This window comes from Giraffa tippelskirchi, chromosome 11 (genome assembly GCF_054371585.1).
Source record: "Giraffa tippelskirchi isolate mGirTip1 chromosome 11, T2T-mGirTip1v1.2.pri, whole genome shotgun sequence".
NCBI classification, from domain to species: domain Eukaryota; kingdom Metazoa; phylum Chordata; class Mammalia; order Artiodactyla; family Giraffidae; genus Giraffa; species Giraffa tippelskirchi.
The window spans coordinates 15,264,103-15,291,197 of record NC_137285.1 but is presented as its reverse complement, the minus strand read 5'-3'; the positions used below and the strand labels follow the sequence as shown (position 1 = coordinate 15,291,197).

General features: G+C 44.3%; 2 protein-coding genes across 13 annotated transcripts in view; one reads left to right on the top strand and one right to left on the bottom strand.

The window, feature by feature from the left end:
* Positions 1 to 14,637, top strand: part of WSB2 (WD repeat and SOCS box containing 2) — a 21,002-nt gene extending 6,365 nt beyond the window's left edge. For all 7 annotated transcript variants that reach the window (XM_081539741.1, XM_081539740.1, XM_081539742.1 and 4 more), the window contains 7 exons: positions 5,304 to 5,548; positions 5,696 to 5,827; positions 8,482 to 8,582; positions 9,710 to 9,882; positions 10,574 to 10,684; positions 10,798 to 10,905; positions 11,503 to 14,637. In XM_081539741.1, the coding sequence (XP_081395867.1) occupies positions 5,304 to 5,548; positions 5,696 to 5,827; positions 8,482 to 8,582; positions 9,710 to 9,882; positions 10,574 to 10,684; positions 10,798 to 10,905; positions 11,503 to 11,665 (1,033 nt within the window). In that variant the 3' untranslated portion in view covers positions 11,666 to 14,637. The remainder of the gene's footprint in view (positions 1 to 5,303; positions 5,549 to 5,695; positions 5,828 to 8,481; positions 8,583 to 9,709; positions 9,883 to 10,573; positions 10,685 to 10,797; positions 10,906 to 11,502) is intronic.
* On the bottom strand, positions 13,315 to 27,095 carry RFC5 (replication factor C subunit 5). Of its 6 annotated transcripts, XR_014068462.1 has the most exons (12): positions 26,930 to 27,095; positions 25,388 to 25,452; positions 24,983 to 25,119; positions 20,351 to 20,430; positions 19,618 to 19,691; positions 18,268 to 18,427; positions 17,470 to 17,551; positions 16,950 to 17,101; positions 16,371 to 16,624; positions 15,257 to 15,311; positions 13,724 to 14,207; positions 13,315 to 13,573 (listed from the first exon to the last, which is right to left on the bottom strand). XR_014068462.1 is itself a non-coding variant. In XM_081539746.1 (11 exons), exons 1-10 carry the CDS (start codon positions 26,989 to 26,991, stop codon positions 15,276 to 15,278), a joined length of 945 nt encoding a protein of 314 aa, XP_081395872.1. In that variant the 5' UTR covers positions 26,992 to 27,095; the 3' UTR covers positions 13,315 to 14,207; positions 15,257 to 15,275. The 6 variants fall into 6 exon arrangements, 4 of the variants coding, with proteins under 4 accessions (XP_081395872.1, XP_081395869.1, XP_081395870.1 ...); XR_014068461.1 differs by having other exon boundaries at positions 13,315 to 14,207; XM_081539746.1 differs by having other exon boundaries at positions 13,315 to 14,207; positions 15,257 to 15,352; positions 16,371 to 16,448; positions 16,972 to 17,101.

The window sequence follows — 27,095 nt, the reverse complement described above, 5'->3', positions numbered from 1 at the left end:
TCTTAGAACGTTTTTGTCACCCCCAAAAGAAACCCATCATTCTTTTTTAATACCCTTCTCCTCTCCAGCCCTGACCAGCTTCTAATCTACTTTCTGTCTTTAAAGATTTGCCTATTCTAGGCATTTCATACGAATTGAATCATACACTATGTCATCTGCTGACTGGCTTCTTTCACTTAGGGTGCTATTTTCATGGTTATCTGTGTTTTAGCATGCTCCATGGCTTAATTTCCCTTTATTGCCAAATGATATTCCATTTTATGGAGACATCACATTTTGTTTTATAGGTTTATCAGCTAGTGAGCTGATATGCCAGGCAGTCTGGCTATTAAAAATAATGCTGCTGCGAACACTTCCGTACTGGTTCTTGTGTGGATATATGTTTTCATATCTTGTGTGGGTATATGTTTTCACATGTGTTTAACCATTTGAGGGCATGTCAGGCTGTTTTCCAGAGTGGTTGCACCATTTTATAATCCCCGGAGCAGTGCTGGAGATTTCCAGACTTTCCACATCCTTACCAACACTTGCAGCATAACCATCCGAATGGGTGTGAAGTGGCATCTCATTGTGGCTTTGATTTGCATTTCCCTATTGACTGCTGATCTTGCAGTCCCTACCCCACTTTCATGTGCTTATGGCCCTTTGCCTATCTTTTTGGGAGAAATGTCTATTCAGATCCTTGGTCCATTTTAAAATTGGCTAGTTGCCTTTTTTGTTATCAACCAAGTTGTTTCTGATACTAACTAGCTTTTCTTTCTCTGGGCTGGACAAGTCTCAGTGTTTGAAAGCTGTGAGCTCCCAGTCAGATGGCCCAGCATCTGCATTTTTTTCATTTGTCCCAGGGCAACTCTGTATCTGTATTTATTTATTCAGCCAGCATTTTTTGCAAATCTTCCTTGCCTGACCAGGAGCCAAGTGCTGAGAATTCTGAAATATATCAAACATGGCCCCTGCCCTTGAAGGTCTCATTTGTTTTGCTTTAAGCATTTTATAAGTCACATGTTTTTCATAAGTTCAGTCTGAAACTTGTTGCCTTGATAATAGGTAATGCTGATGCAAGTTTGCTGAGATGAGTACTTTGCACACTGCAGGGGTTGAGGGATGTACATTTGTGCACTTTCTGGAAGGAAGGCCATTTCAACAATCTTAAAACTGTTCTTCCTGCAATCAGAAAATCTCAGAAATGAGGTCATCTATTTATTTGTTTTTTAAAAAGTTTTTATTGGCATATAGTTGATCTACAATGTTGTATTATTTTCTGCTGTACAGCAAAGTGAATCAGTTATATGTACACATTTATCCACTCTTTTTTAGATTGTTCCCCATATAGGTTATTATGGAATATTGAGTAGAGTTCTCTGTGCTCTGTAGTTGGTCCTTGTTCGTTGTCTGTTTTATATATAGTAATGTGTATATGTCATTCCCAGCCTCCCAATTCATCCCTCCCATTTTTTCCCCATAACCATAAAATTATTTTCTACATCTGCAACTCTATTTCTGTTTTGTGAATAAGTACATTTGTACCTTTTTTTTTTTAGATTCTACATATAAGTGCTATAATATGTTGTTTGTCTTTCTCTAACTTACTTCATTCAGTATGACAGCCTCTAGGTTCACCCATGTTGCTCTAAATGGGAGGTCATGTATTACATACACTGCTTTTCAACATGAAATTAATCATGATAGTTAAAAATCAGAAATAGTTTAAAATCTGGTAACGAGAAGAACAGTTAAGGAAATTATGGCATTGCCATCTGATATTTTTGCCGCCATCAGAGATTTCAGTGTCTGCTTTTTTTTTTTAATGTTTATTTATTTACAGTTGTGTTTGGTCTTCATTGCTGTGCAACCTTTTCTCTAGTTGTGGCGAGCGGGGGCCACTCTGTAGTTGTGGTTCGAGGGCTCCTCGTTACTGTGGCTTCTCCTGTTGCAGAGCATGGGCTCTAGGTTGCTTTGGCTTCAATAGTTGCCACGTGGTGGGCTCAGTAGTTGCAGTGCCCGGGCTCTAGAGCACAGGCTCCATAGTTGCTCCGCAGCATGTGGGATCTTACTGGATTGGGAATCAAACCCATGTCTCCTGCATTGGCAGGGGGATTCTTTACCACTGAGCCACCAAGGAAGCCCTGTTTTTTGTTTTTGTTTTTTTTAAATCACAATTTTCAGTTCCTTCTATACTCGTTTGATGAAAATGTCAAGATCATTCATTATTTATTAATCCCCCAGTCTAAATACAAGGGATTCAGCTTCGTATCCAGACTTGGGTCTGATGTAGATTTAGTCTGAAAAATAATTTTTTTAAAAAGCATAAAGTGGAAAATCTGTTATTTCCTTGAAAATCACTCCTGTATTCAAATATATACATATTACTAGACATAAATATATTTTTCCCATATTAATTAGGGAAAATAGAAATGTGAGCATTAACCCTTTTTGTGTATTGTTTGTTTAATATAATGAAGGGAATACTGTTTAACATGTTAAATGGAATGTTACTTATTTTAGGGAAAAACCATATATTTTGAAGAGTAATAACTTGAGGAAATATTTACAGTACAAGGCTTACTCAGAAAAGCAAGCTATGAAACTCGATGCAATATGATCCCAAATTTGTTTTTGAATAACATGTACATACATAAATAAAAATTCATGGTACAGTGTTTACTGTGGTTAGAGTGGTGTTCAGTTCAGTCGTTCAGTCACGTCTGACTCTTTGCAACCCCATGGACTGTAGCACGCCAGGCTACCCTGTCCTTCACCATCTCCCGGAGTTTGCTCAAACTCGTGTCCATCGAGTCAGTGATGCCATCCAACCATCTCATCCTCTGTCATCCCCTTCTTCTCCCAGCTTCAATCCTTCCCAGCATCAGGGTCTTTTCCAGTAAGTCAGTTCTTCGCATCAGGTGGCCAAAGTGTTGGAGTTTTAGCTTCAGCATCAGTCCTTCCAGTGAATATTCAGGACTGATTTCCTTTAGGACAGACTGGTTGGATCTCCTTGCAGTCCAAGGGACTCTCAAGAGTCTTCTCCAACACCACAGTTCAAAAGCATCAATTCTCAGTGCTCAGCTTTCTTTATAGTCCAATGCTCACATCCATACATGACTACCGGAAAAACCATAGCTTTCACTAGACGGATCTTTGTCATTAGGATCTGGGTAATTTTTATAATTGTCTCATTCCCAAAATATCCCCATTTTCCACTATTATTTTTATAGTTTGAAATAATTGTTATTTTAAAAGTTCTTTAAAAGAGAAAATCTGAGTCCTTTATATTCCTTGTTAGGATTGTTACACACTTAAGAAATCATACAATGCTTTCAAGATTGAGCAAATAATTGATATTAACGAAATAATATACTACTTTTAGAAATAGCATTTTCAGACACTTTAGTTTTGATGAATTTAAGTTCTAGTGACTCTACCTGGGTCCCGAGCCACCCCCTACCTTCCACGTAGCTCACCCCTTGAATTCATTGCAGACTCTGAAGTCCAAGGCATTTGCTGAACACTAGGCTAGGACACCCAAGACTTGGCTCTGATTCTGCCTGCGATTTTGTGACCCTGGGAAAGTTATCTCTGTCCCAAGCGTTGAGATTTTACTATCTTGTTCTAGAAAAATTACATTTATGATGTTAAAATGAATTAATATATAAATGTGCCTTAATTCCTTTGGAGTAAAGTAGCTACAGATTCATCTCTTAATTCAAATACAGAAGTTAGGATGTTATAAAAGAAATAAAAGGTAACTTTGGAGGTTGCAAGCTATCCTGCAGAGTTCTCACATGGCTTGCCTTTTGTGTGCTTCCCCAGATGGCCAACTCGGGCTCCCAAGTCAGAGCCAGGCAGGTCTTTGAAGTGCATGTGTCGGCTTGTCTGGGGCCATGTGTGCAATGGGCAGCCTTCATTGAAAAGACGTTCACTGTCATATTCAGGTGTTCTGTCAGAATGACAAATTTTCAGAGCACATTTGGCCATTTAGACCAGGAGTCAGCACTTTTTCTTTAAAGGCGCAGATAGTAAATATTTTGGCTTTGGGGGCATATGTCTTCATCAGGACAAGTCAGCTCTGCTGCTAGATGATCTAAGTGACCCTCAATGAGATGCAGGCAAACAAGCAGACTTCATGTGCAAAACAGACTGCCTGCCTGGGCACTCCATGCCAGCCTCTGCTGTGTAATAATAGGGTTTCCAGAGCTGAAAGAACCTACACTGCCCTCAGTCTCTTGCTGCCAGTTTTGTAGGTGAACTTGGTGAAAATTCTTTAATATATTTCAACCACGTGATTGACAAAAGCATGATTTACCTAACTTTGGGGGAACAAATGTGATACAGAAAGAGGTTCAGCTGCATGTACATCGACTATAGGACTTTTCATGGAAATGAGTTCCAGCTTTTTCACCCCCATTCCTTCAGTTTGACAAACCCGAGAGTGTGATCAGAGTCAGGTAGAAAAGCAGGACTGAGTACTTGCACTGATAAAGTATACCGCAGACCAGAAACTGCATTTGCGGGCTGAACTGCAGGGCAATTTAATTGCTTGTTCCTTTGAGAAGTATGTGAGATAGAGTGTGGGCAGGGCCCTGTTTCTTAGGGACAAAGTCTTATTTAGCTTGTCTAGGCCTATGTTTCAGCATAAGTAGAAGGTAAAAGGCAAGGCTTGGGCTACAAGATCTTTGAGATCAGCATACCTCTGAACAGCTCTGAGTTCTTTGCTTGACTGTCCTGCTGGTTGGTTCCTGGGCTGGAAGAGTCATCAGAAAAGAAATGAAAGAGCCTCACTCATGGATCGGAGCAAAGTGAGGGAAGGTGGAAATCATGTGTACTAAGCAAACTGTTGGCCAGAAAGGGGTTTATTTTTTTGCTCCTAGGGTGCTTTCTAAGCTAGAGTTAAAGGGGTGTTAGGAGGCAGGAGAGTAGCAAATGGGTAATCAGGCTCTAAGTTCTGTCCTAGTTCCAGACCTACAGCATGCTTTCTTTCTCATGGGGAGCACTGAGTGTCTCTCTCCTTCCATGCACCAAAACCCGGGAGAACTTCCCGAAGAAGAGAATGACTCCCTGGAGCATCTGTGATCTAGTTCTCCCACAGGGCAGGTCACCCCACTGCAGGGCTGTCAGAAGGGGAATGAGCCATGGCCAATGAAGTCCCAGTTACACGAATTCTAAAAAGAAACAGGAAGAAAAGTCATGCTAGAATTCACCAAAGTTGTTTCTAGGACTTCAAAGGCTTAGATGCCCCAGAGTGAAAGGTTGATTGACTTGGTGGCAGTTTCAGATTAATTAAGAACCTCTTCTGCTTTCCCCAGCATCCCTAAAGGGTTCGAAGCCAAAAGCCGAAGCAGCAAAAATGAGACAAAAGGGCGAGGCAGCCCAAAGGAGAAGACACTGGACTGTGGGCAGATTGTCTGGGGCTTGGCCTTCAGCCCATGGCCTTCTCCTCCCAGCAAGAAACTCTGGGCTCGCCACCATCCGCAGGTGCCAGACGTCTCTTGCCTGATCCTTGCTACTGGGCTCAACGATGGGCAGATCAAGATTTGGGAGGTACAGACAGGTAGGTCATTTCTGGCTGGGATCAAGGCCCCCAGGGCTTGCTTGCAAATTCTGATCAGGGACGGCCTGTTGACTGAGGGGTGTGGCCATGACCAGAGGACCAGGGCTTCCTCTCCCCCTGACCTAGTGCCCCCCTCTCTCACGCTAGGGCTACTGCTTTTGAATCTTTCCGGCCACCAGGATGTCGTGAGAGATCTGAGCTTCACACCCAGTGGCAGTTTGATTTTGGTTTCTGCATCTCGGGATAAGACTCTTCGCATCTGGGACCTGAATAAACATGGTATGAAGGTGGAGGGATGACTTGGAAGCCCCCATATACTCTTTATTTGCCCCTCTCTCTGACCAGTGTCATTTTATCCAGAACAGTGTTTCTCAACCTTTTTTCAATTAGTGCCTCCTAAGGAGACTTTTTAGACACACTTTGTCTAGTCACCTCCTGCCCCCACTACCTGGGAGATTATCATACCAGAGATACACTGTGTATCTGTTCAGGTGCTGAATGCTTATCTATGCTTTGTACATAAAAAAGGTAAGAGTTTTCTGACCATCAAGAACCAGTTTTCACCCATGATGAAAATGCATGGTATAGAATAGGTTTTCCCAGCTCTGGCACTCTTGAACTTTGGGCTAGATAATTCTTTGTTATGGGCCAACCTGTGGGTTCTCGATTGTGGAGCAGTATACTTCTCGTACCCGTGAGATGCCAGTAGCACCTTCTCCAGTGGTAACAACCAGAAATGTCTCCAGACATTGCCTTGTGTCTATATGGAGGGCCACAGTCTCCCTGGGTTGAGAACTAGTGATTGAGAAGAAGTCATCCATGTTGGGTACTTCCTGTTAGAGATACAGTTAGAATCTAGGTTAGAATTCTCTCAGGCTAGTGGTGGGGCGGGGCGGAGTGTTCATTTCTCCTTTAAGCAGAACAGTATCCAGGAGTGGCCTGATGAAGAATTCCATGCATCTCTGGTGTTCCTTAGCTGGAATGGTGTCACAGGGAGGTGGAATTTATTTCCAGGATATTTCTCCCTCATGTGGGCAGGGACGTGGGTGTGGAGGGAGGTGGCAGAAAGAGGAAGTGGCGACATAGACCGGGAAGAGAACACTTGTCCCCTGACAGTGCAAAGTCCAAGCCGTGACTGTTCCCGCCCCAGCTTACCTGTCCCTTTCCTCTCAGAAACAAGCCTGATAGCTTGTTAGACAACTAAGGAGGTGCTTGTGGTGGCCTTACCTGGAGGCATCTCATCACCCAGAGCGCCCTGGGGCCTTTCTGCCCGTTGCTGTGGAGCTTGTAGTTGCGTGGTCCGAGGTGGGCCTGCAGACTGGGGGGACTGCTCAGGGGCAGCACCATTTATAATGTGTGTCCACAGGCAGCCTGCCACCACCTAAGGCAAGGAGGGGAAGGGGACCGAGAGTGGGCAGAACAGCCTAGGCCGATGACCAGGGCTTTCCACGGAGAGAAGGGACTAGAGTTGTATCTCTAGGTATCTGGCCCTGCCTGGCTACCCTACCTTGATAGATTCACTCACACCTACCTGGGAGCAGGTGCTCTTACAGCTAAAGAAACCATAACTGACTTAAATTTATTTCCAATATATACTCAAACATATACATAAACTCATAAATGCATATATATGACCATATACATTTTACCCCTTTGGTGGGGTTTCTCCCCCTGAGCTGTCTCACCCTCCCCTCGACTACGTTCCTCCGTGATCCCCCCTGTAGTGCTGTCACCCATGCTAAGAGCCTTCCATGTTTCCTTCCGTGTTTTTCTCTATACTTACAGAATCTATTCAGACACTCATGTTTCTGTTTATGGATTTGGGGGTCATTGTCTCACAAAAATGGAATCTCATTTTTTACATTTTTTTTGCATCTTGCTTTTTTATTTTTAATTAAATACTCCCTGGAAAATCTAGTTCCTTAATTTCATGTGACTTAACAGATGGAATACTACCCTTTATCCATCCATTCCTCTGCTGATGGGCATTTGATTTTTTCCCAAAATGGAGACCTGGAGAGATGGAATGAGTGTCCCAGCGTAATGCGCTGAGTAGACAGTGGAGCCAGGATTCAAGCCCAAGTTTGCCCGCCTCAGAGCACATGGCCCTAATGACCCTGTACCACTGCTCATCCGTTCATCCTGGCGAGGTGTGGAGAGTGGGGTCCTGTGACCGGGGGAAACCATTACAGAGCATGAATGACAGAGTTGAAGGTCTCAAATTTGGGAGGATGCTTCACAGTAATCCAGGTGGTTGGGGGGACCTGAAAACAATAGTCTGCTATAAAAGGAACGTGTCCAATCTAATCTGTGGCCAGCCCTTATCCCATTGACCTTGTGGATTTTGGTGAAGTAATTGGTAATGATTTCCCTTGGGTATTGTAATGTCACATTAATAGGTTTCAGGCATTTAAATGACAAGTCTTGTCATATGTCTCTGCATTAAAAAGGAGCCCAAATCTAGAAAGATGGTACTGATAAAACCTATTTGCAGGGCAGCATTGGAGATGCAGACATAGAGAACAGACTTGTGAACACAGTGGGGGAAGGAGAGGATGGGACGAATGGAGAGAGTAGCATGGAAACACACACACTACCATATGTAGAAGAGATAGCCAGTGGGAATCTTCTGTATGACTCAGGGAGCTCAAACCTATACTCTGACAACCCAGAGCGGGTGGGATGGGGTGGGAGGGAGGCTCAAGAGGGAGGGGACGTATATATACCTATGGCAGATTCATGTTGATGTATGGCAGAAACCAACACAATATTATAAAGCAACTATCTTCCATATAAAGATAAAAAGGAGAGAGTGTGGGCTGCTGGAGAACCGCTGGATATAGCAGGTATGGGGCCCACCACCGCTAGTTTTTGGGCTTCCTGCTTTGTGGTACAGGGGGTTGGCTAACCGTGTGCTCCCACTTCTCTGCCAGGTAAACAGATTCAGGTGTTATCAGGCCACCTGCAGTGGGTTTACTGCTGCTCCATCTCACCAGACTGCAGCATGCTATGTTCCGCGGCCGGAGAGAAGTCGGTGAGTCTCAAACTAGGGGTGCCCTTTGCTGTGTTGCTTCAGTTCCACGAGATGTGGAGGCCTGTGTGTGACAGTGTAAGTGAGCCAGTGTCCTTGAAACTCACCTGCAGATCCGCCCCAGCGGGAGCCGCGCTGCCCGCTGAGGCCCCTCCTGCACCCCTTCCTTCTGATTTGCACTGTGACACGGACCCGCTCCATCACTGGAGGGCCGTTTGCCTTCACAAGATGGGAAAGTGGTGCTTTTTAAATGTCTTTCCTCCTCAGAGTCTTAAGATTTTAAAAGTTGCAACCCACACTTGGATCCATATTTCCTTCGAATCATCTAATCTGAATCCATCTGATTAGGATTTCCATTTCAAATCATGAAACATACAGAACCTTCTTGAACTTTGTCCGAAATCCTATCTATTATAAGAAAAGTACTGGAAACCCAGGAACAGTTTGGAAACCGTTTGAGTTTTGTATCTGCATCGGGCTGTTGGTTGCTATGACTGACTTGGGAAAGTTAAGAGTCCACTGTTTGGTACAGCCCAGGAGGTTAATCATTGATTTGAGGTTTGAAACTAGGTGAAAGTGCGAGTTTTCTTAAAGGAAAGAAGAAAATTATTCTTTTAATGATTCTCAGAAGTTTTAAGTAATGAGCTAGGTCAGACCTGTAGCTCTGGGGCAGATTTCTGTGGTCCTGTAAACCAAAGGGGGGTGTCAGATGGCTCTGTTGGGTGCCCTGGAATTCACCTCTGACCCCTGTTTTTGGTTTTAAGTGCAAGGACATGATAGCCATTGGCTTAGGTCTTCAGCATGTATTGCCCTACTTGCTAAGAGAGCTCAGAAGCAGAACCCAGATGCCGCCCCTGAGCTGTGTTGGCGGCCACCTTCCTGAGGTCGGTCAATTGATCTCCCTTAAAGTAAGCGTCTTGAACATGTCCCTTGCTTAGGCCCCTCAAGAATTCAGACCCGTCGCTTTATTTAAGCCCGAATGACATGCTCTGGAAGAAACGTAGAAGAGCGGGTGGAAAGCTTGGCTTCCCCTGGCTGTAGAGCCGGGAGAGGCAGGGCTGTACTTTCCCCTCACTGGTCACGTCCTGAGTGCTGTCTCCACCCTGACCAGGCACCTGCTCTTCCCACAGGTCTTTCTGTGGAGCATGCGTTCCTACACGTTAATCCGGAAGCTAGAGGGCCACCAGAGCAGCGTGGTGTCTTGTGACTTCTCCCCCGACTCTGCCTTGCTCGTCACGGCTTCTTATGATACCAGTGTGATCATGTGGGACCCCTACACCGGCGAGCGGCTGCGATCACTCCAGTAAGGACGGCTCCCCTGCTTCAGCTTCCTGGTGGGGTGACCAATGAGAAACCTATCTTGGTGCAGGACACAGCGTGGTCCTGCTTATTCTGAGGCACTGGTGTGCAGCAGTATTTGTGAGTGAAGTTTTCAAATGACCCCCCAGTGCCTTCAAGTCTCCTGTGATCAGAGGCTCACTGTATTGCTTGGATTCAGTGTTATGAAACCTCACAGTGACTCTTTCTTTCCATTTACTAATAACTGTAGTAACAGGTTCAGAATGATCCTCTTATCGAAACTGTTATTTCCAAAGTGAGTTTTCATGTTCTCACCAACTTGGTCTACTTTTCCCCTTTGTCTCTGTTGTTTTCTGAAGCAAATAATAGGTAGTCCTATAATTATCATGTATCTTAGCCTAAAAAAGACTTTCAGTTTGTACTGGGGCATTAAAGTGAGGGCTGACCTACTTTGCATAAGGAAATGAGCACAGGGAGTGTTGGTAACTCTTCAGCCCTCTCCATGAGACACTGGAGCTGTGAAATGCACTTGTTTCCAGTTGTCTTTTACCCAGGTGTTTCACACAGGGTCTAAGACATGTCTGGAACCTCTTTGTGGCCGAGGCAGTTTGGCCTCCTGCCTGGGGATGAACACTGAAGGGTGGAGGGTGGCCGACACTCCAGGCCCAGCTACTGTCCTGTGTCCTTCTCCTCAGCCACACCCAGCTCAACCCCCCCATGGATGACAGTGACGTCCACATCAGCTCCCTGAGATCTGTGTGCTTCTCCCCCGAAGGCTTGTACCTCGCCACGGTGGCAGATGACAGGTAATGAAGAGAAACCTCTTTACGCAGCCTCAGAGCCAAGTGCTTGAAAGGACTTGTATCACCACCTTTAGGCTCTGACCTCAGGCCTACTGACACGTCCCAATCTCCTCCAGGCTCCTCAGGATCTGGGCCCTGGAACTGAAGACTCCGATTGCATTTGCTCCTATGACCAATGGTCTTTGCTGCACATTTTTTCCACATGGTGGAGTTATTGCCACAGGGTATGTATCTGTTAGCTGAACAGATGGGTAGCGATTTCTACTGAGTATTCCATGTAGTTTTTTAAGGAAATAAAGCATCTAGAATTTTCTTGCCTATGAGGAAGGCTTTGAGGAAATCTGAGATTACATAAAATTCTAATATTCACTTCTGCCAGTGTAGTTTATCATTCACTTTTAATATTTAACCTAAATGTAATGAAAGATCTACAATTGATGCTACCTAAGAGGCCAAGTCTGCAAGGAAACAGAAATTAAGATGATGCAGAATTTATATGGGAAACCATTTTGGGAAGAGACCACCTTACAGGAACATCTATAATTAAATAAATGGCACTCTGCCCCATTACATTTGAAGCCATAGTATGATTTATAGAGGCCTGCACTCCCAGAGATAGCACTTTGGATTCAAAGGTGTCTAGAGTTCTTGTAATACTCTCAGCAGCCTTAATTATTCAGCACCACAGCCTCTACATGTATTTCCAAGGTCCAGGTTGCATTTTACTCTCTGCAGTCTCCTGCCAGTGCAAGTCAGTAGAAACATTAATAACTATCACCGTGAAAAGACATTTCCTAGGTCTGTCTTTTGTTTCATTTCAGGACAAGGGATGGCCACGTCCAGTTCTGGACGGCTCCTCGGGTCCTGTCATCACTGAAGCACTTATGCCGGAAAGCCCTTCGAAGTTTCCTCACAACATACCAAGTGCTAGCACTGCCAATCCCCAAGAAAATGAAAGAGTTCCTCACGTACAGGACTTTCTAAGCCAGTCTCCAGTCTTACTTGTTTTCTTTGTAGCAGGATAAATCTTCCCAACAAAGGAGTAGGTGGAATAATGGGCCAAACATCTGGCCTTGGGTTGAAATACAATTTCTTTTGGGGAAGCTGTGAACAGAATATAGCAAAGCCAGATTCCAGTGGAGCCACCGGGGTCTCTTCCCCAGGGCACATGAGTGTCAGTCATAGAAGAGGGACAGAGTGATGGAGCCTGACCTTTACCTTCAGTCCACTTAATGCACAGCAGTGCTGGGCCCTCTGGTCATTTTGATTCCAAGTGCAGTTAAGGAGTTGTTTTACTGAGAGGAGCGCCTGGGCCTCACGCCTCTGTGGCAGTAGGGAAGTTCCCACTCCCTCGACTGGAGTGTGGCTTCTGCTAAGTGTCTGTCGCTGATGCAGATGCAGAAGAGGCCTTGGTGAAGTTCTGTCCTGCTGGTCAGAGCGGCTCTGATGTGAGCAAGGGCTTTCCTTCCCCCTGCTCCCCTCTGGCCCGCAGGACAGGTGTCATAGAGATGTCTGGTGAGAGGCATTACTCAGCTCAAGTCCAGGTGACTCAAGAGGCCGTGCTCCTGATAGACACTAGGCTTTGCTTTTTTAAAAACATAATGGTGTGCATGTGCCAGAGGCAACAAATTTGTGTCAGGTTACACAGAACGTATTCCTCAACTGCATGACTGTTCCAGTGGCTACTGAGTTATCTGTCAGTTGTTTGCCAGTTAGCATATTTATTTGTATTTCCTCAACAGATGTTAAGGTACAGCTGTGTCTTTCTCAATGGTATCTAAAACCCACAGTACTCAATTCCAACAGTTGTGAAGATGTCTCTTCTTAATTGTGTGAAGAATTGGTGTTGTCATCATTTCAGCTTATTTTCTTCTGTACGAGATCTGACTTGACTGCTTCAACTCATTGGACTCATCAGCCAGTCTCAACTCTGCCCCTAAACACAACTAGCTCCTTAAAAGTACTGTTCTTCAGTGGTGTATAGTTATCTAATCAAGACACCTCATTCAAACAAAATCTGCCTTTGGAAAATTTAATATATTTTAAATTATTTTAAAAGAAATGCAACATCTTATCCTTTGGCTTTCTTACTAGGTGCTTTGTGGAGGCCTGTGTATTACGAAAAAACGTGCTGAAAAGGTAGAGGAGCCTCTCCTCTGCTGCTTTTGTTGCTGAAAGAAAAACATTTGTTTTCAAGATGAGAGGCTTTCATTGAAGGAAAAAAGGTATAAAGCTTTTGGCTTGCTGCTTCATTTTTTCCATTAAGGAAAAAAAAAATCACCTTTTAAAACAAGTGAGTACAAGGCAGCTGGGAATAGATTGGGCAACATTTAGATTTCATGTTCATCTTGAAATATATTCAGTGTAGTCTGAGAGGCCTTGGGCAGCTTTCTTGAGACAATCCCCCACTCCCACCCCCACCCCCAGGCCATTAGCTTCAGAAAAGGCCCAGCTGAATGATGGGTGTAACCAACTTCTCCCTTTTGACAGTAAGAATTAGACACCTTTATAAAGAACAGCCTCCAAAGAAAGTTAATTCTGTGATAATCAGGGACGGAGGCGGCTTTTTCATATAAATGCAAGTTGAACAAGGCAGCCTCTGTATAGCTGGCTAAGGAAAGAGGAGTCACTTAAACAGTAAGTAAGCTGCTTTATTTTTACTGTGCAGAACCCTGTCACAGATGTAGCACAAATGCTTGCAGATAAACTGTCTTCTATTTAAATATGAAGAGTTCCAATCCTTTCAGCACTTGCAGGCTTAGTCAGGCTTCATCTCTTGTGCCCTGGGTTAAACAAGTCAGTGTTGGATGATCTCTGGCCCCAATGGCATCATTTCAAATGAACGTTTTCTCTCCTGTCCACACTACAGTTAGGAACCGGCAAGCAATTCTACTTCAGAAATAAAAAGGCCAGATTTTAAAGGAAGAAAATTGAGTTCATTTTATAAAAGCATAATGGCTTGGGCCAGAAACCCATTAACACCTATTTAAAGTATACCACAGATTAGATTTACAAACATGACTTTGGTGATGTTCTTTTTACCTTGTGTTGAAGATACTTGGGCCATATTAGATTTGAAAGCCTGATGTTCCAAATGGGGTAGGCCAATTTCCTATCATCCAAGCAACTGAAGGGTAAAAGCCTTAGGGATAAAAATGGGTTTTGCTTTGTTCCCTTATAAGACACATAACGCGTGGTGCAGTAAGAGAGCTGGACATTAAAACCGCTTTGTACAGCCCTGCTCCAAACAGCCACAAACACAGTACTTTTTAAATGTCTGCCCATCCATGCCTGGAACAATTTTACACGGTTGGGGATGACTGTGGCTTTGTGCCCCAGCCCAGGCAGCAGTTCATTTGTGACCGAGTCCCCTGCTCTCCTGTCACTGCTGGGCCTGAGAGTTAGTTGGCAGCATGTGGTCCCTGGCATCTAGGCCTCAGTGACAATCAGGTCTCTGGTGACTTGAAAAGCGGCAATGAGGGAACTCAGCTGAATCTTCTCACTGGTGCCAACAGAAAGTCTGTACCTAAAAGAAAAAGTAAGGAGAGCGAATAGCACGACAGCTGCCTTTTGACCAGAGAACAGTAGCAATCAGACCCAAAGTCGGCTGCAGGACAGGAAGGAGGGAAGGGAAATTCATCGCAGGCAGCAATCTTCTGTGTTCTCTGACATTTTCTTTGCTGCCTCAAATTCTCATTCATAAATCTGATTTAGACTACAGAGGAAAAATTTTTTAAAAAATTGTTACCAGTAGCCGTGATCTGAACTTAACTTTGTTCAAGCTCTATGTGAATATGCAAAATGCATGTGACTAGGGATTATTTCTTCATCTACAAAATGCATTGAGGGATTTTAATTAAGTTTCCTTTCTCCTAATTCACTGGGAAGTTTGGTTTGCCATACCTGTGGTTCTGCGGTCTAGTCAATAAAGCAAGACACTGGTATTTATCTTGCAACCTTTTCAAGTGCCCAGCTACTGAAAGTAAAATCGTGCAATTCACAGTGTAGCAATAAGAAGTGACCTAATTGGTACGTTTGAAAGCCAGTGATGGTGAATTGGAGTTGGCTGATGTGGATGTCTATTTTGAACCCAGTGCTTTTTGTCTACTAAAATGAGAGCTGCCAGCTTCACTGGGGGCTAATAACTGTGTTTACTGAAGCAGCCAAAGTGGAAAATTGAGCTTATGTTTACTTTCCCTGCAATATGCTTTTGTATGCCAAAATGCCTTAATAACAGCTGGATAGCTGGCCGTCCCCAAACAACCTAGATGTTTGAACTAAAGCAGGCCTCCCAAATAACAAGAGCACATGGAGAACAAGGGTGGACCCGGCCTCTGAGATCGAAGGAGAGGCCTTTATCTCAAATATGTAACTGAGCTGTACCTGGACTTGTTTAATCCCTGTGCTTTAAAAAAGCAGCTCGTGCCCTTCCCACTTTGTTCAGTAATCCCACCCAAAACTAGACTCCACTATGTATGAATGATTTAGACCAAACCGTTGATATTAAACAAGTAGAAACAAAAAGCTCAGAACAAGGGGAAAGCAGGAAAACAAAACTGGGAAATAAATACTCACTCAATGTCTGCCAGTTTTGTCAATAAATGTATTCGAACTGAAGATGGAAAGTCAACTGGGAGAAAAAATCAAATGAGTGGGGTCTGTCATTATCTACTGTTAAAAACATCACAGAAGACAAGTATGAGTTTCCACATCAGATAAGACTAATCTCTTGATGCTACAGATCTTAAGACACCATGCTTCTGGGAAGTACAAAGTGTATAGGTTTTCAAAGTTTTTATTCTTTGAGTCTTTGTAGGGTAGCTAAAAAGAAAAATGAGCAGGTTCCAGAGTGATCATAAGAAGGTGGAAGAGCTGTCCACAATGTTGTTTCAGCCACTAGGTCACTCTGTAAGTTACCGTCAAAGCTGAATTCTCACTTGCTATCCCCGTTTTAAAAATGATTGATTTTTAAAGGTCAATTCGTTCTCAGTGTCCACAAAGTGCAGAGCTGGGCCTGAGCCAACCATGTTCTTGGGCACAATTTCACACACCAGCCAGCGGCCTGGAAAGGAACTGGCAGAACCAGTGTTCATGGACCAGACTCTCTGCAGGTGACTGCAGGTCAGGGAGGAGCTTCTCCATGAGGCTACGCAGCAGACCACTCAGAGCTCGAAGACCCAAGTGTCTGGTTCTCCCTCAAAGGGCTAACTGGATTGGCCTGGGTTGGGTTGTATGCGGGCCAGGGTTGAGAAGCAGTTCTCTGTACAGAACATACGACCAAGTGGGGAACTTAAGGTGGTTTAGGTGAGACCACTCTGGCTGACGTGAAGCTAGATCTTCCTTCTCCCTCTCTCCTTTTGGGGAAAATACCCTTTTAGAAATACGAATTACGATATCCTACTTATTGCTTTAAAATACAAACCCTTGGAGGAAATAAGTTAGCCTTTCAGGAATTTCTCTTCTTCTTTCCCCCCAGCATTCATTCTAGAGGTCAAAAGAGTATTTTTGAAACAAGGTTTTAAATAGCAAGATAAAACAAAAAATGAGGGACTGGGTTTACACCTCTTCATTCCTGTTTCTTTGTTTCCAAAGTGGACAGTAGAGCTTCAGGTTCCCTCTCCAACCACCCCCAACCCCAAAGCATGGTGCCTTATACACAGCTTCTGAACCAGGGAGGAACGTGAGTTACCTCTGTGCACGAACAGGTGTATCTCCGTCAGGATGTCATGTAACGCCAACCCCTTGAGAGTTTTCAACTCCATGATATCTATACAGGAGCAGTTAAGGCAAAGGGACCAAGTTCCAGGACAAACACCGTAGAGACTGACTTTTGAAAGCAAGGCTTTTCACCCCAACACAGCTGTTGCTTTCCATCTGAAGTGGCATATATTGGACCCAAATTCTTATTTTTCTGTGTTTTCATCTCCATCCAATAAGGGTTTTCTGAAAGATAACAGTTGTATCTGTCTAGTAGAGAATAGAACCAAATGCTTTCCCCAAAAGGCTTTACATCACCACCTAGCTCTTAATTTTACAGGAAAACAAGAGTAACACTGACATCTTGAAAATGACTGCATCTTCCACCCAAGGTCTAAGTGCTTCCCTCCCATCTGTGAGTGGAGTGGCTGCAAGCCACACCCAGGTCAGGGCCCTTCAGGAAGAACTCTGTGGCATTAAAGACAAGCGCTCATCCCGCCCACAGACACTGTGCTCCATCATGAGCTGAAATGAGTTCCATGTTCAGACCCTGGGCACTTAATGCACCGACTGTAAGGCAAGAGAAAGGATATTCCTGTAGGCCGTGGTGAAGTCTTGATTCAACATCCAGTCCAGAATGTTGGCGATGTCTGACTTGAGTGGGTGCCCTGTGCAGGTGTAGACGGTCTCTTCTGTGACCTTCCCAAATGCCATGTTGGTGCTCTGTGCAGACAGAGGGGGAGAATCACCATGGCTGCTGCAGGCAGATCAGGAGGCAACTGCGGAGGCAGCAATGTGGGGATGGAGAGGTACCGGACAGGCCAAACCCTGTACTTCTTAACACTGCTAAGATCTGGCCATGTCTGGAGGATGCCGCCGCTTGTCAGCTATGTTACTGCTGCAGAGTCTTTCCCGATCTCTCCCTTGTTTGCAACAAATTATTCTTTCAATTAATTGAAACACAAGGATGGGGGTACATCTTTAATATATAACAAGATCAAGTTTTTACCAGTTCTGTTGTACTGTTGCTTATGTCTTTCTTGGAAAACTATTCCAAAGCAACTAGAGATCTGCTTGGAGTGGTGCCATACCTGTAAGATATTCAGAGCCCTTCGCATGTCTCCACTGGAAAGAGTTATGAGCGCTTTCATCCCATCTTCACTTATATCAACTCTGAAAGGAAACAGGCAGAAGGGATTCAGAGGTCCTGAGAGCACAAGTGCTTACGGAGGGAACAAGATGGCCTGGGATGATCGAGGCATTTAAACAATGAAAGAAAGAAAAGGGAAGGATGGCGTTAACAATACTCGCCTGATCTACAGGCTCCAGAATTCACTGGCTTTTGGGGACATTGGCCTCAGGTTGAGTCACAGTCCAGTCCAAGTCCAGAAGGACTCTTCCTGGGATTGAGTGCTGCTCTGTTGCACAGGTAGCTTTGAAATCGGTTCTCTGGGAGGAGAGGGCCCTGGTGAGATCCGCAATTGCAGAGCCAAGGCACCTGTCAACACCAGCAGTGGCTCGGGCTGGTTACTTGCTTGGCATCTGATTACACAGAATGTGATGACTCAGGACCCTCCCTTCTAGTCAAGAAAGGCAAGAGGCATCTTAGCAGAAGCGAGTTGGCAATGTGCACTTCCCAACAACAAAAGAAGAGTAGGAAGAAAGTGGGACAGCTTCCAGGGAAGAAGGATGGAATCCAGTGAAGAACCAAATGACTTTCATGAAGAATGTCGGTGAGATGCCAGGGCAGCCAACAGACAGGGAGGCTTAACCTGTGCCAGGTTTCCTGAATTGTCTACAAACGGTATCACCTTGAAACACACCAGCCAGTCTTCCTACCCAACACCCAGTCTCCAAGGCCCACCCTTCTTCCCTGCTTTTCAACATACTTCTCTTCTTCTACGACGTGTTCCAGGCGAGGAACCATGAGTTCGGGAGTCAATGGTCCGAATCGGAATCTTGTACACCGAGACTGCAAGGCGGGGATGATCTTTGACAGGTAGTTACAGATGAGGCAAAATCGGGTGTTTTCAGTAAACTTCTCAATCACTAGCAAGGGAAAAGAAAACCACCTCACTTCCATTCTGATTCTTCAAGGGACCCAGAAACCCTGCACTTGTCTAGGGTCATGTGAAAGGTACAGAAAACAAGAATGCAGACAAGTGGAGATGCTATGGTAGTGAAAGAGGATGTCCCTGGAGACCAGCCATTCTTTCCTGAGCTGATGAACAGGACTGTACAGAACGCTTCCTTTTCCATGATTGGCCATGATTCTGGCACTCGTGCCATTCTACTCCATTAAGATGTGAAATCCAGTGTTCCTTCCCTTTTGCATAAAATTCTACTTGGCAGATGGATGATGCCCCAACTTTTACTGTGCAGGGGAGGAGGATGGCTTTTTGAAGACTTTGCAACGGACTTTGTCTCAAACTCTCAGAGCATTCGTGAGAGCATTAGCCTGAATTCAGAGATGCCTAAGACACCAGTTTCATTCTGTACCAACATTCTCACGCTGGGATCTGCCCAGACTGACTCAACAGAACAAGATGCTGAAGAAAGGCTGCCAACACCTCTAGGACCAGAAGATATTCTGTTCTCCTCCTCCTTAAACATGGGCTGCAACCTATTCCTCCCTAAAATTCTTAAAGATTTCTCTCCTAGCTGTTCACTGCCGAATCTTAATGAGAGAGATTAAGAATGTCCTTGCAAAGGAACTAACTGCACCAGGCCCCTTAAGACTGACAAACTACAGTGTACTCTCCCTTCCCAGCCAAATCATTCTCCTGGCAAGAAGTGAAGTCATGTCAGCTTTCTGATGCAACTAAATTTCTAGTATTATTTTCCTGGCTCCTTTGTATCTAAGGGTACCAATAGCAGAAAGGCCTATCTAGCAGTTTAGGAATGAACAACTTCCTACCCGCTGCCATCCATCAGTACAAATTCCCAACCCTGAAACTGAACCCAGGGGAAAAGGAGGATAAAACACCAGTGTCTGGTCATTACCTAAGAGTCCCCAAAACGTTTATGTCTTTAAGTTACTAAAAGAGGTAATACCCCAGTGCAGAGATTTTTGTCTAGATCATCAGGTGGGATATGCAGTGGAAGGCATACAGAGATTTCTTTGGGTCAGAAGATGAATGAAAACTGAAAGGAAGCCATGTCCTATCTCATGTCCAAAGATGCTAATTCTCCTCTAGAGCTGTCCTCACCAACACACTGTACATGGCCATACTCCTTACCTCTCCGCAGGGCGTTCTGGGCGTCCTGAGTCATGGCATCGGCCTCATCCAAGATCACTAGTTTAAAGCCTTTCCTAGGAAGACAAGGGGTACTGTCTAAAAGCTTCTTCAATCTCACTGTGACTTCCAGGCACAAACCTACACCTTCACATTTGTGCCATTGGGCCCTGGCTCATAAAGTTCATTTTTCCTAGAACTCTGACCAAAGCAATATTTGTGGTCACACAGAGCAAATACCCCACTGCTCCTTCAACTCTTAAAGGGAACAGAGGTCTAACTTCTGTGTCAGATTCTGTCCTCTGGCACCTGCATCTTTCTTCCACCCAGAATTCTATTATCCTAGTGCTGCTTTTCCCCCACCACCTTTACTTCTGCCTGTCTTTTCCTCTCTTTTTTCACCACCATCCTAGTTATCCACCCTGATCTCAATTCATTTTTCTTTAAATTCAAACTAGCTCACCCAGTCTTATGATGGAATCTGTTCTCTGTTAACTAATAAAATGAAACTAATGCTTCCCCAAAGTACTTGCAAATAGATTTAGATAATATTTTCATTTTAGTATTTCTTACCACCATTCCTGTACTTGATCTCTTTCTCATGGCTGCTTTTGACAAAGCACCCCCCTCCACCTCTTTTTTTTACACTTTTATAAACTGGCAAAGGAGAGGATTTAAAAAACTCAACTCACTGATCAAAATCTTTAGGGAGAGAAATCATGCAAAGAATTCTTACTTAAATATTGTCCTTGTGCTAGCAAAGCTCAGGATTGGTCCCCGAACGATATCTATTCCTCGGTCATCTGAAGCATTCAGCTAAATGTGAAAGAGAGAAGCCAGAATAAATAGAAAACATATTAGTGTGCTATGAATTAATGTGTCTTTTTATCAGTCCTGCTCAGCAAGCTAGGTCTCTAGGTCTAAGGACAGATAAAGAGATATCATTAAAAAAAAAAGATTGCAATTATATTTGAAACTCACAGCTCACTAGATAATTCCACTATATTCTGAAAGGCCAATGACTATCTTTCTTCTCCCTTTTGAGGACAATCACTGACATGCTTTGGAGGAATAATTAATTGGTCTGGTCACAGTGAACAGCACCCCAGGCAGGAGCAGAATGATGCTAATTTTAGCTACCACAACCCAGAGCAACCCAGAAGTTAGCAAATTTTTAATACACTGAAGTAAGAACAAGTAAGAATCTTGGTGGCAGCAAGATTCTAAGATCTATAACAAAAAAGTAAGTTAAACCATTTTTTTTCTTATAATAGATAATATTTAGAATTTCATAATCTAAGTGGATCAGTCATGTCCCCAGCAGTAAACAGCACACTCAAATTCAGTAGTTTGAAGAGAATTAAATGAAGAGAGATTTTAAAAGGTGCTCGTGAGGTGTGGGATAAACCACAAGAGCTATGCAATACCTTACGGGCTACTGGGGCCCATTACCACTCCCAAGTCTTAAGGGGTTGGTGGGGGAGTGGTGCTGGCTCCTGGGGAATGCTGGGTGCTGTGCCCTGTGGGTGGGGACACTGTCCATCTGTAGTGACCCAGGGCTGGACCGGGCATCATTCTTCCCCCAGCTCCTGCCAGGGCCCCTACTGGCCAAACCCAATAGGAGCCAGAGGGCAAGAGAGCTTGTCGTCAACACAGCCCAGTCTTCCAGGACAAGAACAGTGTGGAGCAACATGGAGAAGGGCACATGGGAGACGGCTAGCAACCGAGTGACCACTGAGTGTTTGAGTAAAAGTTCGCAACAGCAAACAAAAACACCTAGCCCTACTACTGCCCTCTAGCTACACCAAATATCTCCAGGCAAAGATGGGCTGCCGCTGAGAGGAGCTACCCAGCGCCCGAGGTCAGGGGCGGCGGCCCAGAGGAGCTACCGCAAGTCAGAGGTAAAGGGTGGCAGCTGCGCTTTGTTGGAGCAGCCGTGAAGAGAGAACGTGCGTTGAAGGTAAGAGAAACCCTGGTAAGACGGAGGGCACTGAGAGAGGGGATCAGGGGGCAGACAGGCTGAAACTACAGTCACGGACAACTAGCCAATCTGATCACATGGACCACAGCCTTGTCTAACTCAGTGAAACTAAGCCATGCAGTGTAGGGCCACCCAAGACAGGTCATGGTGGAGAGGTCTGACAGAATGTGGTCCACTGGAGAAGGGAATGGCAAACCACTTCAGTATTCTTGCCTTGAGAACCACATGAACAGTATGAAAAGGCAAAAAGATAGGACACTGAAAGATGAACTCCCCAGGTCTGTAGGTGCCCAATATACTACTGGAGATCAGTAGAGAAATAACTCCAGAAAGAATGATGGGATGGAGCCAAAGCGAAAACAACACCCAGTTCCGAATGGGACTGGTGATAGAAGCAAGATTGGATGCTGTAAAGAGCAATATTGCATAGGAACCTGGAATGTTAGGTCCATGAATCAAGGCAAATTGGAAGTGGTCAAACAGGAGATGACAAGAGTGAACATCGACATTCTAGGAATGAGTGAACTAAGATGGACTGGAATGGGTGAATTTAACTCAGATGACCATTATATCTGCTACTGTGGGCAGGAATCCCTTAGAAGAAATGGAGTAGCCATCATAGTCAACAAAAGTGTCCGAAATGCAGTACTTGGATGCAATCTCAAAAAGGACAGAATGATCTGTTCATTTCCAAGGCAAACCATTCAATATCACGGTAATTCAAGTCTATGCCCCAACCAGTAATGCTGAAGAAGCTGAACAGTTCTATGAAGACCTACAAGACCTAGAACTAATACCCCAAAAAGATGTCCTTTTCATTATAGGGGACTGGAATGCAAAAGGAGGAAGTAAAGAAACACCTGGAGTAACAGGCAAATTTGGCTTTGGAGTACAGAATAAAGCAGGGCAAAGGCTAATAGAGTTCTGCCAAGAGGACGCACTGGTCATAGCAAACACCATCTTCCAACAACACAAGAGAAGACTCTACACATGGACATCACCAGATGGTCGACACTGAAATCAGATTGATTATATTCTTTGCAGCCAAAGATGGAGAAGCTCTATACAGTCAGCAAAAACAAGACCGGGAGCTGATTGTGGATCAGATCATGAATTCCTTATTACCAAATTCAGACTGAAATTGAAGAAAGTTGAGAAAACCACTAGACCACTCAGGTATGACCTAAATCAAATCCCTTATGACTATACAGTAGAAGTGAGAAATAGATTTAAAGGACTAGATCTGATAGACAGAATGCCTGATGAACTATGGATGGAGGTTTGTTGACATTGTACAGGAGACAGGAATCAAGACCATCCCCAAGAAAAAGAAATACCAAAAAGGAAAATGGCTGTCTGAGGAGGCCTTACAAATAGCTGTGAAAAGACAGGAAGCGAAAAGCAAAAGAGAAAAGGAAAGATATTCCCATTTGAGTGCAGAGTTCCAAAGAATAGCAAGCTGAGACAAGAAAGCCCTCCTCAGCGATCAATGCAAAGAAATGGAGGAAAACAATAGAATGGGAAAGACTAGAGATCTTTTCAAGAAAATTAGAGATACCAAGGGAACATTTCATGCAAAGATGGGCCCAATAAAGGATAGAAATGGTAGGGACCTAACAGAAGCAGAAGATATTAAGAAGAGGTGGCAAGAATACACAGAAGAATTGTACAAAAAAGTTCTTCATGACCCAGACAATCACGATGGTGTGATCACTCACCTAGAGCCAGACATCCTGGAATGTGAAGTCAAGTGGGCCTTAGGAAGCATCACTACGAACAAAGCTAGTGGAGGTGATGGAATTCCAGTTGAGTTATTTCAAATCCTGAAAGATGACTCTGTGAAAGTGCTGCACTCAATATGCCAGTAAATCTGGAAAACTCAGCAGTGGCCACAGGACTGGAAAAGGTCAGTTTTCATTCCAATCCCAAAGAAAGGCAATGCCAAAGAATGCTCAAACTATCGCACAATAGCACTCATCTCACATGCTAGTAAAGTAATGCTTAAAATTCTCCGAGCCAGGCTTCAGCAATACGTGAACCATGAACTTCCAGATGTTCAAGCTGGTTTTAGAAAAGGCAGAGGAACCAGAGATCAAATTGCCAACATCCGCTGGATCATCAAAAAAGCAAGAGAGTTCCAGAAAAACACCTATTTCTGCTTCATTGACTATGCCAAAGCCTTTGACTGTGTGGATCACAATAAATCGTGGAAAATTCTGAAAGAGATGGGAATACCAGACCACCTAACCTGCCTCTTGAAAAACCTGTATGCAGGTCAGGAAGCAACAGTTAGAACTGGACATGGAACAACAGACTGGTTCCAAATAGGAAAAGGAGTATGTCAAGGCTGTATATTGTCACCCTGCTTATTTAACTTATATGCGGAGTACATCATGAGAAACGCTGGACTGGATGAAGCCCAAGCTGGAATCAAGATTGCTGAGAGAAATATCAATAACCTCAGATATGCAGATGACACCACCCTTATGGCAGAAAGTGAAGAGGAACTAAAGAGCCTCTTGATGAAAGTGAAAGAGGAGGGTGAAAAAGTTGGCTTAAAGCTCAACATTCAGAAAACTAAGATCATGGCATCCGGTCCCATCACTTCATGGCAGATAGATGGGGAAACAGTGGAAACAGTGGCTGACTTTATTTTTTTGGGCTCCAAAATCACTGCAGATGGTGACTGCAGCCATGAAATTAAAAGACGCTTACTCCTTGGAAGGAAAGTTATGACTAACCTAGATAGCATATTAAAAATCAGAGACATTACTTTGCCAACAAAGTCCCGTCTAGTCAAGGCTATGGTTTTTCCAGTGGTCATGTATGGATGTGAGAGCTGGACTATAAAGAAAGCTGAGTGCCAAAGAATTGATGCTTTTGAACTGTGGTGTTGGAGAAGACTCTTGAGAGTCCCTTGGACTGCAAGGAGATCCCAACCAGTCCATCCTAAAGGAGATCAGTCCTGGGTGTTCATTGGAAGGACTGATGTTGAAGCTTAAACTCCAATACTTTGGCCACCTGATGTGAAGAGCTGACTCATTTGAAAACAACCTGCTGCTGGGAAAGATTGAGGGCAGGAGGAGAAGGGGACGACAGCGGATGAGATGGTTGGATGGCATCACCAAGTCGATGTACATGGGTTTGGGTGGACTCAGAGTTGGTATGGACAGGAAGGCCTGCCGTGCTGCGCTTCATGGGGTCGCAAAGAGTCGGACACGACTGAGCGACTGAACTGAACTGAACTGAACTGAATTGAAATATTGTGTATCTACTTCTTTCCCAACCACCAACAGGGCAACTAAGTTGTAAAGGAAAACAAAACTAGCAGGACTAAAAATAAGAGACCAGAGTCCATTGAAAGTTAAGGGTAATCCTCTCACTTACCTCCAAGACCATGGAGCCAAATTCCTTATCTTTGTACAGCTGTTTAGCACAGGCCAGGATGGTGGATGTCTTTCCTGTTCCTGGAGGACCATACAGAAGGAGGTGCGGCAGGCGGTCCTCACTGATAAACTTTTGAACTGAAGATGGGGGGAAAAAGAGAGATGCTATCAGTCTCAGAGTCACCTCATTCACTGCGGGCCAGAGTTGGGCTGAATCCACTTCAACTCTATGTTCAAATCCAGGGCACATGCAGGAATGAAAAATCTGAGGGACGCAGCTGTCAAAACCACATCCCCAAAAGCTTAATAAAGATTCTTTAAAGTTATTACAGCAGAGACAACATCCCTAAGAAATATATACAGGTCCTTCAACTAGGATACCAGCCACTGACACATATATACTTACTAGTACTCAAGATGTCCTGATGAGAAATGAGATCATCCAGTGTCTGTGGCCGGTATTTTTCAACCCTAAAATACAATGTAGCATGCATTACAACATATATAAAGGCAAGAATATTTTTTTATGTGCAGAAGAATCCTTTCATACATATCCTAACTGAAAGAAGAGAGAGATACAAAAACCTGTAACCCAGTGGTTCTCAATCGGGGCAATTTTGTCCTCCAGTGAACTCTTGATAATATCTACAGACTTTTACCCTGTCAAAACTGGGTGGAAGGTGCTATTGGCATCTAGTGGATAGTCATCAGGGAAGTTATTAAACATTATGAAATGCACAGGCTAACCCCCGTGGCCACGCCCCCCTCATATCTGGTTAAAAATGTCAATAATGCTGAAAAACTGCTCTCATTTCACCTTTCCAGCTATCTGCCTATAATCTCAACCTGGATGGGCACCTAAAGTTAATCCAAAATTGAACCTGTATCCAAATATAAATTAACAGATGAATGGATCAATAAATGGTGGTATATCCATACAGTGGAATGTTATTGGCAATAAAAGGACATGAATTGCTGATCTAAGAAGCCAGTCACAAAAGTCTACATATTGTATGATTCAAGATTAGTGGTTGGCAGGAGCTGAGGGAGAGGGGAATGGGGAGTGACTGCCAATGGGTATATTGTTTCCATTTGAGGTATATGAAAAATTTTGCAACTAGATAGTGAATGATCACACAACATTCTGAATGTACTTAATGCCAGGGAACCGTACACTTTAAAATGATTACAACTGTAAATTTTATATTATGTATTTCCACTATAGTAACAACAAACTGAACTCATTATCTTGAAAACTTTTGAAAAGAAACAAGAGTTTTCCAAAATCAAGCCAAATCCCATTAGTCCTGAAAACAACACTAAGATATAGTTGTGGAAGCAGACTGGCTAAGAGTGCAAGCTCTGAATCTGGACCACCTGGGTTCAAATCCAAACCTATTTTCCAACTCTAGACCTTAAGCAAGTCATTTAACCTTTCGGTAAAGCTGGAATAACAGTACCTTCTTCCTAGGGTCTTTGCAAAATTCCAACATCTAACTGGGTGCGTGTAACAAAGTCACTGAAATGAAAGTTAACTAGGAAGTGCTATTCTCATCATCATCATTATTCTAGCTTAGAATGTGACCAGTAATCACATCGAGAGAAGAGACTATTTTGGCAAGAGAGAATATTCTGCCACAGAGGCCAAGGCAATGTCAGAAGACATGGGATCGAACCCGTGTTGTCACCCAGGTGGGGAAGCCGTTTTCCTCTTCCGCAACAGGAAAGGCGGCCCAGGGTTGCGGGTGAAGGGAGACCTAGCCAGTTATAAATAGAATGGAGCGGGACAGGGGAGTTGAGGGGAGGTGAACTTCTGTGGCTCCACACCGGCCTCAAGTCCGGGGACGGCGGGGCGAGGTAGGGCTGGGGACTGCCCACTTGTTCACTCGGGCCACGGCCTCCGCGCGCGGCCGATTCCCTTCCCCGCAGCAGCCGGGCCCCCTCCTACCAGGGCAGGTTTCTGATCTTGGCCGCCTCAGGCTGCTGCTGCTTGTGCGCTGAGGTCTCCATAACGGGGTGATGATGGTGGCCGGTGGGCTTGTTGCGTCCCCCAGACGCCCGCACCTCGCCAACAGCCGCAACCAGACCCCCGGACCCTTGCACTTAGAGTTCGC

Excerpts from the sequence above, each read along its gene's own strand:
- RFC5 (XM_081539743.1), bottom strand. The coding sequence starts at position 26,991 with ATGGAGACCTCAGCGCACAAGCAGCAGCAGCCTGAGGCGGCCAAGATC. Across the intron at positions 17,102-17,469 it reads GGGCTCTGAATATCTTACAG|AGCACCAACATGGCATTTGG; the intron begins GTATGGCACCAC and ends CTGTCTGCACAG. Across the intron at positions 15,312-16,370 it reads ACACCTGTTCGTGCACAGAG|TTGACTTTCCATCTTCAGTT; the intron begins GTAACTCACGTT and ends TTTTTCTCCCAG.